We start from the raw sequence: 13,280 nt of genomic DNA on the forward strand, positions 1-13,280 counted from the left end.
TAGCTCCAATTCTACCTACCTCAAATCCATAACAAAGTTTTAGGTGTTTATCTCTTGGTGACAAAATTTATCTCAAAATCCAAAGTATTAAGTAGATAAAAACTTGGATAATAAAACAAATGATTTGAATATCTAATCTCCGAAGGCTTTTTGTGTATATTTGGGGGACAATAAAATACACAGCTGCAGGATTATCAACTATATAACAACTGACTATAGAAGGTAGTCTTTTAGCTGTTCTGAAAAAAACGGGTAGGCTTCGAATACAATCACCTGTCGTTGGCCCATTAGTTTTAATACGGTCCTGCTTGCTGTAGGGAGGTGCTCCACGATGGCAAGAGGTCAGTGTGTCCAGCAGGCAAGGAGGGCGAGCTGGCGGGCTCAGTGGCCTTTTGAGGATGAGGATATTGTTAGTCGCTAAAGGCCTCTGCTAAGAATACCAGGATTCATGAATCCGTAATGCCCCTTCCCAAACTGCTACAGCCAATTCTGCAAACATCCCTAAACAAGAAAGTCTGTTAGGAGAAACCCGAATTAGCCGCAAAAACCCAGCACGTGGTGATTCAAAGATTCCATCTAGCACTGCTGCCTTGCCAGACTGCAAATCCCAGCAGTTACTCCTCCCACGGAACCCAATTAGGACGCTATAAGTTCCTGCAGCCAATGACACTCTGACCCAGTGCTACCCCGACTGAATTCTGGGATTTGTGGTTTTCACGTGGCATTATTACACCACGATGAAAGGCCACGCGTCAAATCGAAAGGAGAGCTCCCGCTAATAATTCTTTTGTTCTTATCGAGGCTAATATCTTAACTAGCACTAATCTCAAATCTTATGATCCTTAAAAATCGTAAACTTTATTTTCTTAATGCCATACACAAACAGTCTTCAAATTATTTTCAGAGTAGTGCTCGCCTCTCTCCTTTAACCGTTGCTTTAAAGTATCGCGAGAACATCCCAGTTTGCTCGTAGTCATGCCTCCAAAAAGGCCGTTCAAGCGAAGACTGACTTAGACATCAGCCAATAGGAGTGCCCTTTAACTAGCGTCTCTGAAGCGTGCGTGGAGGGGCCTACGTGAACCTTGACCCGGGCTTTCCGTAGCGTCCCGCGTCTGTCACTCCCGCCCCCGCTGGAAAGGAGGCGGGTTTTGGCCGCTTGCTCCACGGAGCGAATTCGCAGAGTGAGAGCCAGGCAGGCCTCAGTGGAAGTGTCTGGATCTCTGGAGCGGCCTTGCTGTATTTCCCCGCCTCTCATGGCCTCGTCCTCCCGCGAGCAGCGCCGTCGTTAGGTCGGCACCGTATCCTTTGCTTCCCTCGGGACAGGCCCACGCTTCGCCGGGGAGGGGGTAGCCTTCCTAGGCGCCTCCCTAGTCAGCGTCGGCGTCGCGTTGCGACCCTGGGAGCGGGAACCGCCGCGAGCGAAAGGAGGAGCCCCAGCAGCAGCAGCGGCGGCGGGCGGGATCGAGGCCGTCAACATGGCGAGCGCCTCGTACCATATTTCCAATTTGTTGGAGAAAATGACATCCAGCGACAAGGACTTCAGGTGAGTCCGAAATCCGTCTCTAAGCCCATCTCAAGGGCCCTCATTCGAGACCTTGGCCTTCTGCGCTGGTCTTGCCGCACCTTTTGGGGCATAACCTGTTTCCTCGTTTTCCCCTAAGTCGGCAGCCTACCCACTCACTGATCCTATCCGGCCCTTTCCTTCCGAATGCCCCCCGTCACTTCACTCCCCCACTTTTCCTTTAGGCCGTTGTCCGTTCTGGCCCTAGGTCCCTTCACTGTACGTCCTCAGTCGTCCCTACCGCATTTCCTGTCTCCGAGACGTAATTCTCACGTCCCAGGTAGCGTGAAGGGGTGAAGACACCTGCTATTGTTGGGGAAGGGGAGTGCTAGGCCTGGAGACTGGGCAGCCTGGCCTATCCGCCGGCCTGCCGGAGGCGCTAGGCCGATCAGCCCGCTTGGGCCCTTGCTATTGCCGGCTCGGGGACCCAGCAGCAGACTCCCTTCTCGGAGGTGTGAATGGACTGGCTAATTCAGCTTGAAAGATGAACTTTTTTAAGTTCTCCGAGGATTGAGTTACATACATATTCTTTAGATTATCTCTCTCGGAGAAGGTGTAAAGAGAGGGGAGGGGATCCAGGGTAGAGGAAACTTTGCTTGTAAGGTTTTCCCGCCAGCATCTCTGTCAGTTTCCCTTGTCAGGTTAAACCTCAGCCTGAACTTGGGTTTTCAGTAGAGTATATTTATATCCAATATCACTGCCGAATGGGTGTATTGCTGAACCCTAAACAGAAAAGTAAACCAAGCAAATGGGTCTTTTTGAAAAAAGAGGGGTTTTCTTATATGAGGTTGGTGAATATGAAATTTTATTATAGAGGTTCTGTTCCAGGGAACTAGAACTGTCGGTTCCAAATTCTTGATAAAATGCATGTTGAAGAATATTCCCGGTTACCTTGGTGTCTTTCTTGCCCTCCATTAATTGTTACATTCCTTTCTTTCCACCTCCCATCCGCTCATAAATTAGTTACTAAATAATTCAATCTAAAAGAGTTTTTTATTTTTTTAATCCTTTAAGTTTTGTTCTCACAGTACTTGGTTGTCGTAATTTGCGTGCATTTTAAAAGAAAGAAAAACTATCTCCAATTAAATATTATGGCTGAAGAGCATATACCTGAAACATGCTTAAATCTTATCCAAAGGAAGGAAATTTTCTGTTTTGTTCAAGTAGAACCGTGAAAAAAAGCAGTGATTGCGTTCCTAATTAAATTGATGAACTGGTGTAGTAAAGTGACCAAAGAAGTTCATACAGTTTGGTTCTGTGGCTTCAAAATCAAATATGGTTTTTAAAGAGTTTGGCTAACTGAAATTTTTTAAGTATTGTATTTGAAACTTGGGAAGACTCGTTTGCTAATACTAAATATTTTAGTGCTTTGACTATTTGGAAGTGACTTGATTATTTTGTAATATTAGATATGTGTAGCTCTACAGCAGAAGCCTAAAGGGAGAAAGATAAGTTTTTTAAAAAAATATTAAAATGCTGTTTGATTTCCTTCGGAGTTTTTCTTGCTCCCTATCTAAATAAACATTTGCACAGAACGTATATAACTAATTTATTTAACATATGTGGTGTGATTTTCCACCGTTTTCTGTCAGTTTGGCTCAGCCTGTAAAAGAGCTAAGTTTCATCCTGATTATAGTCAGTTTCTGTAGAAAGGTAGTCAAGTATTTGGTAACTTGCTTAGAAAGACTAAAGAAATTACATGATGGGGTGATACTGCATAGGTGATTATGTACTGGGAAGCTTCTTTAAATAACTTCTTAAACTTCAGGTAAAGATTTATACATGCTTGTTTTTATTTTATAAACTCTATGAAAAAATATTAATCCTCTGATACTAAGTTATATTATAGTCAGTGCTAAAATTAAAATGGTTTATCACCCAATCTGGGCTTTAATGATTCAAAACATTTCTTAGAAGATATGTTATTCATCTAAAATTATATCGACATATTTCGAAGAGTTGCTGAATATTGTAGAAAATGTTTTTAGGAAAGGTAAATAACTTCCAGTAATTTGGCATCATTATCATTTTTATTAACACTTTTTAAAAGACTTTAAAAAAAACTCTAGCCATTCATTTAACAGACAAATCATTGGAATTAAAGTGCTGTGTATATTAAACTACAGACATTTAAGGATAAACTAAAATGGTGAACATTTAAAGACAAGTATTTCTAGGATTTTCTGCATAATTTCAGTACAGGCATTTGTTTTAACATTTTTTTCATAAGTGACGTATTTATTTATTTGGTGTAGACATCACAATTTGTCACTATATGTGTTAAAATACTTTATGACAGAGGGTCTTGATGACCAGAGTAAACTAACATTATGGAATGCCTAACATTGTACAGAACGATCTTCTTTGTGCTAAGGGGAGGAAAAGAATAGTGCTTCCCAAAAGAAGAAAAAATGGTCCTCATGACAGAGAATTGGACCTACTCAACGCAGACATGAACTATCTGTGAGATCCTGGGCACATTACCTAATTTGGGATTAAATTGTCATTTCTGAAAAGATTGCACAATGGAATTACAGAAGATCTCTTATGTGTCTCCAATTTTAGGTCCCTATTTAGGTATCTACATAGTCCATTAAGAGAAAATGTAAAGAAATGGGCCCAAGGTTCAGAATTTTGACATTTCAGCATTCTTGAAGATTCCTTTTATAGGATTTAAATTATAGTCTTAGTTTATTGAAAAAATTGCACAGTATCCCTTTTCTTTCGTGCTTTATATTCTACATTCTTCAAAGGTGAGCTATTAGGATTTAGGAGAAATGGGGAAACAATAGAATGAGAAATGTCAAGGTTAGGGACTCCAAGAGAGGGCGTTTGTGTTTCCTTTATGCCAGGATAGTGCCTATCAGCTACTGTCCTTGGTCTTTTGAAAAATTACTATTACTTTTTAAATTATGTCAGTTCAGTAAACTTTTGGAAGAGAAATGAAGAAAAAAATTGTTTGAGAACATTATCTTAAAACACTGCTTCTCATCACTTCCTTCTCAAAAGACGTACTTCCGTCAGTGAACCCAGATTATTTTTTCCAGATAAGCTGTATATTATTTACTTTAAGTCTAAGAATTTCTGGTGATGCATGTTCCATAAAGGATTAAATAGGAAAAATAAAGTAATATAGCCAGTAGGTAGGCAATTTTATAGATATCAGAGTTAAAGCTTTAATGTGGATAAATCATGTGATGCTCCCCATATGAATATTAATAGTGACTATTCAGGGGTTAGAAGTAACTAAGTTCTACTTTTATTTCATATGCTTTGCCACAACTGAAATTACTCCAAGGAGTCAAGAGCTAAATAAAACATTTATTATTCTTCTATTTCTCTGTAAATAATATTTAATATCAGTGCTTATGTTGGGCTTCATACACCTGATTTTAATTATCCTCACAACTCTAGTAAGTGGATACTGACAATTTATACCGTTGAGGAAACAGATTCGGAGCCGTTAAGTACTTACCCAAGGTCAGTTAGATAGTAGTAGCTCTAACTCAGAGTATGAACTTTTAACTGCCATGTTATGTTGCTTCTCCAGGATTTTGACTAGAGTACATGAAGATCCAGGCCTTAAATTTCAGTTCACTCCAAACTTAGGCTTTTGTAATATTTTTGTTAGAAGACACTTTTACTATTTGAGAGTGACTGCAAAACAGTTCAAGATCTAGTGCTTGCACTCTCTAAATCCACATGCCTATTCAATGGTTAAGGCATTGTAAAAAGATAAATTAACTCAGGACAACATTTAATTGTCAGGCAATAAGTTGCAGAGAGGATTAGAAAGGAAATTCATGTTCACGGAGAAGTCTGAAGTAGGATTTAAAAATGAAATTTTAGATAGAGAAAATAAGTACAACTGTGAAAGCAAACTATGCGTAACTCCACTGAGAGAAGAGGGAATAGATAATCTTGATTGGAACTGGGGGGTATTGTGCAGGCAGCTTGCCCCTTGATGGTAGGGACCTTGTCTTGATGGGCTGAATCATCCACTGTGTCTGCTGCCTTGACTTTGTGGGTTCTAAGTAGATGCTTGTTTTAGCTGAATTTTAGTTCCAAAGTTAAGAAAACGTATATAAGGATTTTAGGAAATTTCTTTAAGGAGCTGTTGTAAAATCTGCCAATCTATTTTTTTTTAATGGATGCAACTTAATACAATCTTCTTAAAATAATAAGTCACTGCCCTGTAGAGTACAAGCATTTCCCAGCCACCATGTTAATAGTTTATATTTCCGTGTTTGTTTGTTTAGGTGGTTTAGATACTAGAAGGCATTGTCCCAGGGAAATACTGTTTAAAATATGAATAACAGAGTGCACAGGTGGTTCAGTGGTAGAATGCTCACCTTCCATGCGGGAGACCCGGGTTCGATTCCCAGACTATGCACCCCTTCCCCCCAAAAAAGGCTAATAACATTCTCAGGGCTTTTATAAAACCATAGGCTTTGAGAGTTGGAAGGGACCTTAAAGATGCTTTAATATAGCTGAAAGTACTGTGTGGGCATTTACAGTGACATAACCGGAAATAGTAAGTGGAATTATCGTCACTACTTGTGTCTGAGAAAAAGCAGATTGAAGCAGAGGAATAAAGTTTTGCAAAGGTTAAGAACATGATTTCTGGGCACTTTTCAAGTACTTTGCAAACTGATGGTGGTAACTTGATTTTTCAAGTTGTGATTTTTTTTTATATAGGTATACTTATAACACTGATTATCAGTGATGATTAGAACTCACTACTGAAAAAGGGGGGAGAAAAGGACCTCATTGGGGTAACTGGAAAGAAGAAAGATGACTAAAAGTTAGTTTTATATACATGAACAGTATTAAGACTGGTCCAGGTTAATTCACAGCTCTATAAGGATTAAAGGAGAAAAAATGAGATAGTAGTGATACATGTGCAAGATCTTTGAAAGATAATTGGTTCACTGGGTGATGCAGTTGGGTCATATCACCTAGATTTCTGTTGGAAACGATTAAAATTGTGTTTATATATGAGGGGAGGATTTGTGGTGAGAGTTACTCATTGTGTAGTGCAAGGTATCTATTTCTACCATTATGTCTGCTATTTCTACATTGTGTTTACTATAGCTAAGTCATCTCCCTCAAAGAACTTTCACTCTAGTAAAATAAGTCTGGTGCATAAATATCAGTCTATGACTGTCTTGTTAAGCAGAGCCTGGCTTAACTTCCCCTCTCTTAACTATAAACCTTTATTCTTATTTTGGCCTGTTAAGTTACCATCTACCTAATATCCTAAGTGGGAATCTTGATGTCATCCTTCTACTACTTGTCTTCTCTCCTGTAGTCCCCTGATGCATAGTTCTCAAATGATTCTCCCTGACTAGACCTTTCCCTAACCTGTTGTTCACTCTACTGTTAGTCTTTCTAAATTGTTCATTGTTCCCATTGACTACAAGATAAACTCTGAACTATTTAGCTGTTGCCCCATCTGAGTTTACAGAAACTGCTCTTCCTAAAACCCTAACAATCTTGTTTAAACTCATTTAGTGAATATTTCCTCTGCTTAATTTTTTGATCTTTTTAAGCACCATTTTCTCCTTTTTCTTCTTGGAATTTTCTCCTGTAGGCATCTCTGACACCTGTCAGTGTCCTCCAGCCAAAGACCACCAGGAACAAACACATCCATGGTTGAACAAGTTAGGTTTATTACTCATTTCAGTGAGGGAGAAGCACAAACAACTGGGGTCTCAGTAAAAGGGTATAGGAACCTATTTAATTGGCTAATTTGGGATAGGATCTAAGAAAGCTGAGTTTTACACTAGATTGTATGTTGTCAGAACATGAGGCCAATTCTATGATTGGACATCTTGTTACATTTTTTAGGGAGGGCAGACTAATACAAAGGGAAAAGCTGTAAATGATCAAGAGGTACTAGTCACTCACTCAGTGAGAGAAGTAGATGTTTGTTTTTTGTTGTTGTTCAGTGACCTTGTCTGAGGTAGATGTTTTGTGAGTTTTTTTTGTCCAGGAAAATAGTATAGCTTTGCAGTAAGTATTGCATCTGTTTTTAATAACATTGAGGCTTAGCTGTGAATCTCAGATTAATTCTTATATTGCACGGGCTGCTGTTGTATTTCTCAGTCACACTTTTGGCCACCAGCAGAGGAATTTAGACCACAGGACATTAATTCATGATATACAGATCTTGATTGTTTTTAAGATTTTGCTCATTGGGGTTAGAGGAGTGTCTATTCAGTGTAGCTGGTAGGTGTGTTAGGGTGGTTAATCCTTTCTTCTGTTGTAAATGAGTTGTTGGATCATCTGACATGATAATGGCCCACACAATAACATTTAAGACTGGACATAATACATTGGTTGATTGTAACTCCCAAGTCTTGTGGGTTTTTTTTTTTTAGGTATTCCCCAACTCGTCCCTTTCCATCCCCTTATCTAAATCATTTTGAAGACCTATTAGTCTTTATGTCCATTTTTTTCCTTCTCCATGGGTTGTCATAACCCTAATCCAAGGTACTGTCATTTTTCACTTGGACTGCTGCCATTGTTCTCACTGGTCTCCATTCAGTTTGGCTAAATGAAAGTTGGTTCTCGAAACTCTTGTTCCCGGTATAGCTGGAATAATCTTTCTGAAATGCAAAACTCATCATTCTGTTTACTCCATGAATTTACCCCCCAAATGCCTTATAGTAGTATCATGTTGTTGTTAAAATAAAAAGAAAATCCTAATGTGATCTATAAATCTCTTTAAAATCCTGGCTCTTGCTTACCTGCACCAATTCCTCCTCCCCTTAATTCCTGTCCATTCTTCACATCTCAGTTTCCTTTGACATTCAAGCCTCAGTTCAGTTTAGGCTAGGTCACTTGGTTATGCTGTTGTGTTTCCTTGATGCTATGTTCCTTTCCTTTATAGCATTTATCACAGTGCATAAATGTATGTAATTTAAAAAGTTAATATGCCTTTACTAGACTGTAATGTAAGGTCCACTAAGGTTCTTTTGCTATCCCTTATATTCACAGTACCCAGCCCAAAACTTGGTTATAATAGGCTTACTACATAGTGAATGAATATATAAGGTCTTTCCTGTCCTTGACAGCCTCCCACTCCAGCTTCTTCCTGTTAGGTTTCTTTCTGTCTACCTATGCTCTAAGGACACTGAACTCCACGTAGAATTGTTACCATACTCCCCAAATAAAGTTGAAAAAAATTTAAATTCCAGGCCTGCTTTCCCTAGGAAACCTCTGTTCATGTTTTGACATCCAACTAACAGTCAGTTCTTTGTTGTGATCTTTTCCAAATGCTCTTGAGTATTATTACAAATTTGGAAGATTAAGATTTGTCCATTTACCTGTTTACCCCATGAGATGAAAAATTAAGAAGCACTGAGTCTATGTTTATAATCTCAGCCTGTAGCACCATACCTAAAACGGTAAATGCTGAAGAGACATTCACAGTTGGCTTTTGAATCTGCAAAGGACAGTTTTCACACTGGTCAAACAACTCTTGTAAAGAGATTTATAGTACAAATTTTTATATCACATTAACAGAGGGAAGAAAGTATTCCCAGAATTTTCTGAATTTGTCATCACTTTTGAAAACTAACTCTTTGTACAACCTCATACTGCAGTCCAGTTTTTCGGATCTTCTAAAAATATTTTCTACTGTGAGTTTTGCAGTTGTTCATTTTGACTTTTTAATTTTTTTTTTACCCATTTATCCATTAATCATAGATTTTAACAATTAATCATAGATTTTTTTGAAAATCAGTATACTTCTTTGTTAGAATATATGCTCTCTGAGGCCAAGAACTGAGGCTTGTTGACATTTTATCTCTCTTTAGTTCTTGGTCTGTGTTCTTCAGCCTCTAGCATAGTAAGCAATGAATGAATAAATGGTAAATAAAGGAATGAATCTGTATGCCAACAGGACCCATTCAGAACTATAAAAACAACTGATAATTGGGGTTAATTTTTTTTTTTTTAACTAAGGTTGATGATTACTATGCTTATTTTTCTCTCAAATGACTAGCATTGCCAAGTTTAGCAGTCATACTGCTATGGTTATTTAATGGATTTTGTTTAAGTAAAGTGGTTAAGATCTTTTCAATGTTTGCATGTAGAAGTGCTGTGCAGTTTTAACTTTTCAGAATACCTGCTTGGAAATTAAAGTGCAATTTTAATTTATAATGTCAGCATGTTATAAAATGGGGAACTTGCATCTAGAAAAACTATACGTTTTTTAAAGTACATGCCTATTAATTTATTTTGTATTCTCCTAATTTGAATGTTTTTCTTTATAAGCATTTTTATAGAATGCGATAAAAATTGTGTTTGCATGTAGTTTAAAGCTTTGTCAGATAGCATTAAATGAAAATACTAGTTATTGTAATTATCCTTAAAATTATAAGTAATAAACAGCTAAAATAAGTTGTTTTAGTAACCCTACCATAATTTATTGCCTACATTGCCCTACTCTCAGCAGTTTCAGTACCAACCGTTGTGTGTTTTAATTGATTGCAACATGGATTTTGGCATTTCTTCATAAAAAGTAACATATAAGATTTTTACTCATGCGGGGTCGGATTCACAGTTCACATAAATGAAAAGTTACTAAGTTATTGTGGAGAGAACCGAAGAATTGTGGGAAAAATTCATTTGGCCTTTAAATATGTTTGGGGACCTTATTTGAGTATGACTGTCATATTCTGAGAAATTTCATTTAAAATAGTGGGTTTTTTTGTGCAGTATTGAGGGAAAATATGAGACTACTTCATTTTGATCTCCTGATGAATCCTTTCGCTTAAAACAGATTAAATGATTTGATCATTGTGTTTTTTATCAGGCCATTCAATGGTCACCTTTTCTTTGACAGTGATTGTTAAGGGGAGAGGAGTAGATATCAGTGGAAAAACGTTCTAGAATTGCTTCCTCATAATTTTGAAACTATACTTGATACTATATTGAGGTGGGAGTGAGAATTTGTGATTTGGAAATTTCCCAGCAATTTTTAGTATGAAGCCCTTTCTGGTCTAGAATACTATTTTGCAGGGTCTGTGTTTGATGCTTGTAGTTAAAGGCTTTCAAGATAAAATTCAAATCAAAGGCAAAGAAAAGGTAAAGAGAAGCTCCCCCCCCCACACCTTCAGGCAGCAGTGTAACTAATTTAAATGAAAGAGAATTTATCTTGGTCCTGTCAGTAAATTTGAAATCAGGACTGACCTCAGGAAGTTTGGATAATGGTACCTTATTTAAAAGAAATTACCAGGACTTTAAAAATACATAAACATTACAGAATATCATGAATTTTCATTACATTTTCTTGCCCTTTTTGTGGTAGCTTTTAGTTTAAATTTGTGATCACTTAAAAAAAACTAGATGATGGTTTTAGAATATACTATATTCCCGTTGGGTTAATGATAGCATTGGGTTTGAAAATCATTACCTATTTTATTGATGTTTTAAAAACTTTTAATTATCAACAAATTTCAATTTTTTGAAAGGTTTATGGCTACAAATGATTTGATGACAGAACTGCAGAAAGATTCCATCAAGTTGGATGATGATAGTGAAAGAAAAGTAGTAAAAATGATTTTGAAGTTACTGGAAGATAAAAATGGAGAGGTACAAAATTTAGCTGTCAAATGGTAAGTTGTTTTTACTCATCCCTATTGGTTAAAAAGCCCAGTGTTTTAATCGTTAGTAATTTGTTTTTCTTGTACTGTGTCATTCTACGATTTCGTTTTAGAATTATTAGGTGACGTGTTTAAAGTTTGTATATGCTGCACATAGAATATGTTCTTCTGGTTTATATTTTGACCAATTGTGGCTTTCATGGTATTTCTTTTAATTCTTGTGAAGTCTGTATAGGAAATTCCAGAAACAGATTCTCTCATTTGACCATAGTCTTGATTTTTTCATTTGAATTAAAAAGCCTGTCTCTATCTTTCTGTGTATTCCATTTAGGGGTAGGAGAGTGGGGTGGGTATGAAGAACTAGTATCAAGAAGAGTAAAACCAAATAGTGATTATAAAACACTTAAAAGAATAGCAGCAGTTAAAACCATAGTTAACTCAAAACAACACTCATGATACAATGGTAACAAAGACTCGTTCCTAAAAATCATGGGAATTCTGACTGTCTTTGTGTGTACAGTGCACTAAGAGCTTTTGGTTAGGCATGAGTTTGGTAGTTGAACTTCTTATTTTTAGTAGCATTTTGAGTTCTTAGTAAATTCTATTAATATACTTATTTTAATTTATGAATACCAAATTTTAGAAACCTTTAATAATTTACTTAGTAAGTTATTAGTATAATCTAGTCTGATATATGTGCCATTTGTATGTCATATTGTATTTGGTATCAGTTTAAATAAAGCACTGTCTTATTATTACACCTTTATTGGATTTTCTTTTGGATTTATTATAGGCTGTTTTGACATAGCTGTTATAAAAGTAGGCCTAAACCTGAGAAATCATTCTTCAGCGTAGAATTTGTAGACATGCAGTACATGTTTCCTTAATGTGGGATATTTGAAAGTTTGAAATAAAATGCGTCTTCAAAATGTAATAAGCTGTAGAATACTCCAAATGAGTATATAGTTTTACTTTAATCATTTTTTTCATCTTTTAATTCTTTCTTTTGCTGTGTGCCTAGTAAGCAAAATAAAGGTTTCTTCAAAATAATATGATGAGCATTTACTCACCTTTAAAAATGCTAATAGAAGGTCTTTGAATCTGCCTTCTACCCTCCACTCCCCAAACTGAAAATTGGGAGGTACATAGCTATTGTTTTGTTGAGTATGAATCTTTACTCATTAGGATGTGAATCTTTTGCTTTTTTTTGATGGTCCCATTTTATTTTATATTTCTATTTATAATTTTAAGGGGTTAGGAGAAGTAACAGTATACATATATTCAAGAAAATAAATGAATTAAAATATAAGCAACAAGTAATAAATTAGAAGACAAAGCCATGGTAACGAATAAGTAATTCAATAAGAAAAGCCCAAGTAAGTAGCCCAACTAAGTAGCTCAAGAAATTGGGAAATTGTCAAAGAGCTTGGCATCAAAAAAAAAACTAGACCCAGACGTCTTTTATAGAAGTCTTTCAAACCTCAAAGAACGCATGATTCCAATACAATAATTCCAATACAAATAATTCTAGTACTGTTCTATAACGTGTATGTGTGAAAACCTTCCAGTCTTTTATTTAAATCAAATTAACATCCTGACTAAAAATAACACTGAAAAAAAGAACTTCGAACTGGCTTGATTTAAATGTTCAGAATAAAATCCAACAGTATATTAAAGAACGATATACCATGATCAAGTGGAGTTCATCCCAGGTATATAATGGTACTTCAAAATCGTGTGCTTTGTAAATATATTTATTTCATCATTTTATTAGGCTACTGGGAGAAAAATATTTCCCATTAGTTGTCAAGGCAATGATAAGATTCAACACTGGATGAGAGTCAACATTGGGTCTTCAGTTTTAATAAGATAGTCTGTTTAGTATAATTAGGGATGCAAAAGCACTTTTACCTGCTCAAGTAAAAACACCTAATAAAATAGCAATTTATAGGTACCTCTTTAACTGTAAGAAGTTAAAATGAACATGTATACATATACTTAAAAAAATCAGTGAGGTAGCAGGAATCAGCATGTACACAAATGAATAGTTTTCATATAAGCAAGTAATAGCCAATTAAAAGATATAATAGAAGCAAATACACATT

The 13,280-nt window shown here is 36.4% G+C and overlaps 1 protein-coding gene across 1 annotated transcript in view; it reads left to right on the top strand.

Annotated features, from left to right (window-relative positions):
- The first annotated feature begins 738 nt into the window (after positions 1 to 738).
- Positions 739 to 13,280, top strand: part of CAND1 (cullin associated and neddylation dissociated 1) — a 70,498-nt gene continuing 57,956 nt past the window's right edge. Inside the window, exons 1-2 of the mRNA XM_077111344.1 lie at positions 739 to 1,543; positions 11,044 to 11,187. Coding sequence (XP_076967459.1) covers positions 1,476 to 1,543; positions 11,044 to 11,187 — 212 coding nt within the window. The 5' untranslated portion in view covers positions 739 to 1,475. The remainder of the gene's footprint in view (positions 1,544 to 11,043; positions 11,188 to 13,280) is intronic.

Source organism: Tamandua tetradactyla, chromosome 7, assembly GCF_023851605.1.
Source record: "Tamandua tetradactyla isolate mTamTet1 chromosome 7, mTamTet1.pri, whole genome shotgun sequence".
NCBI lineage: Eukaryota > Metazoa > Chordata > Mammalia > Pilosa > Myrmecophagidae > Tamandua > Tamandua tetradactyla.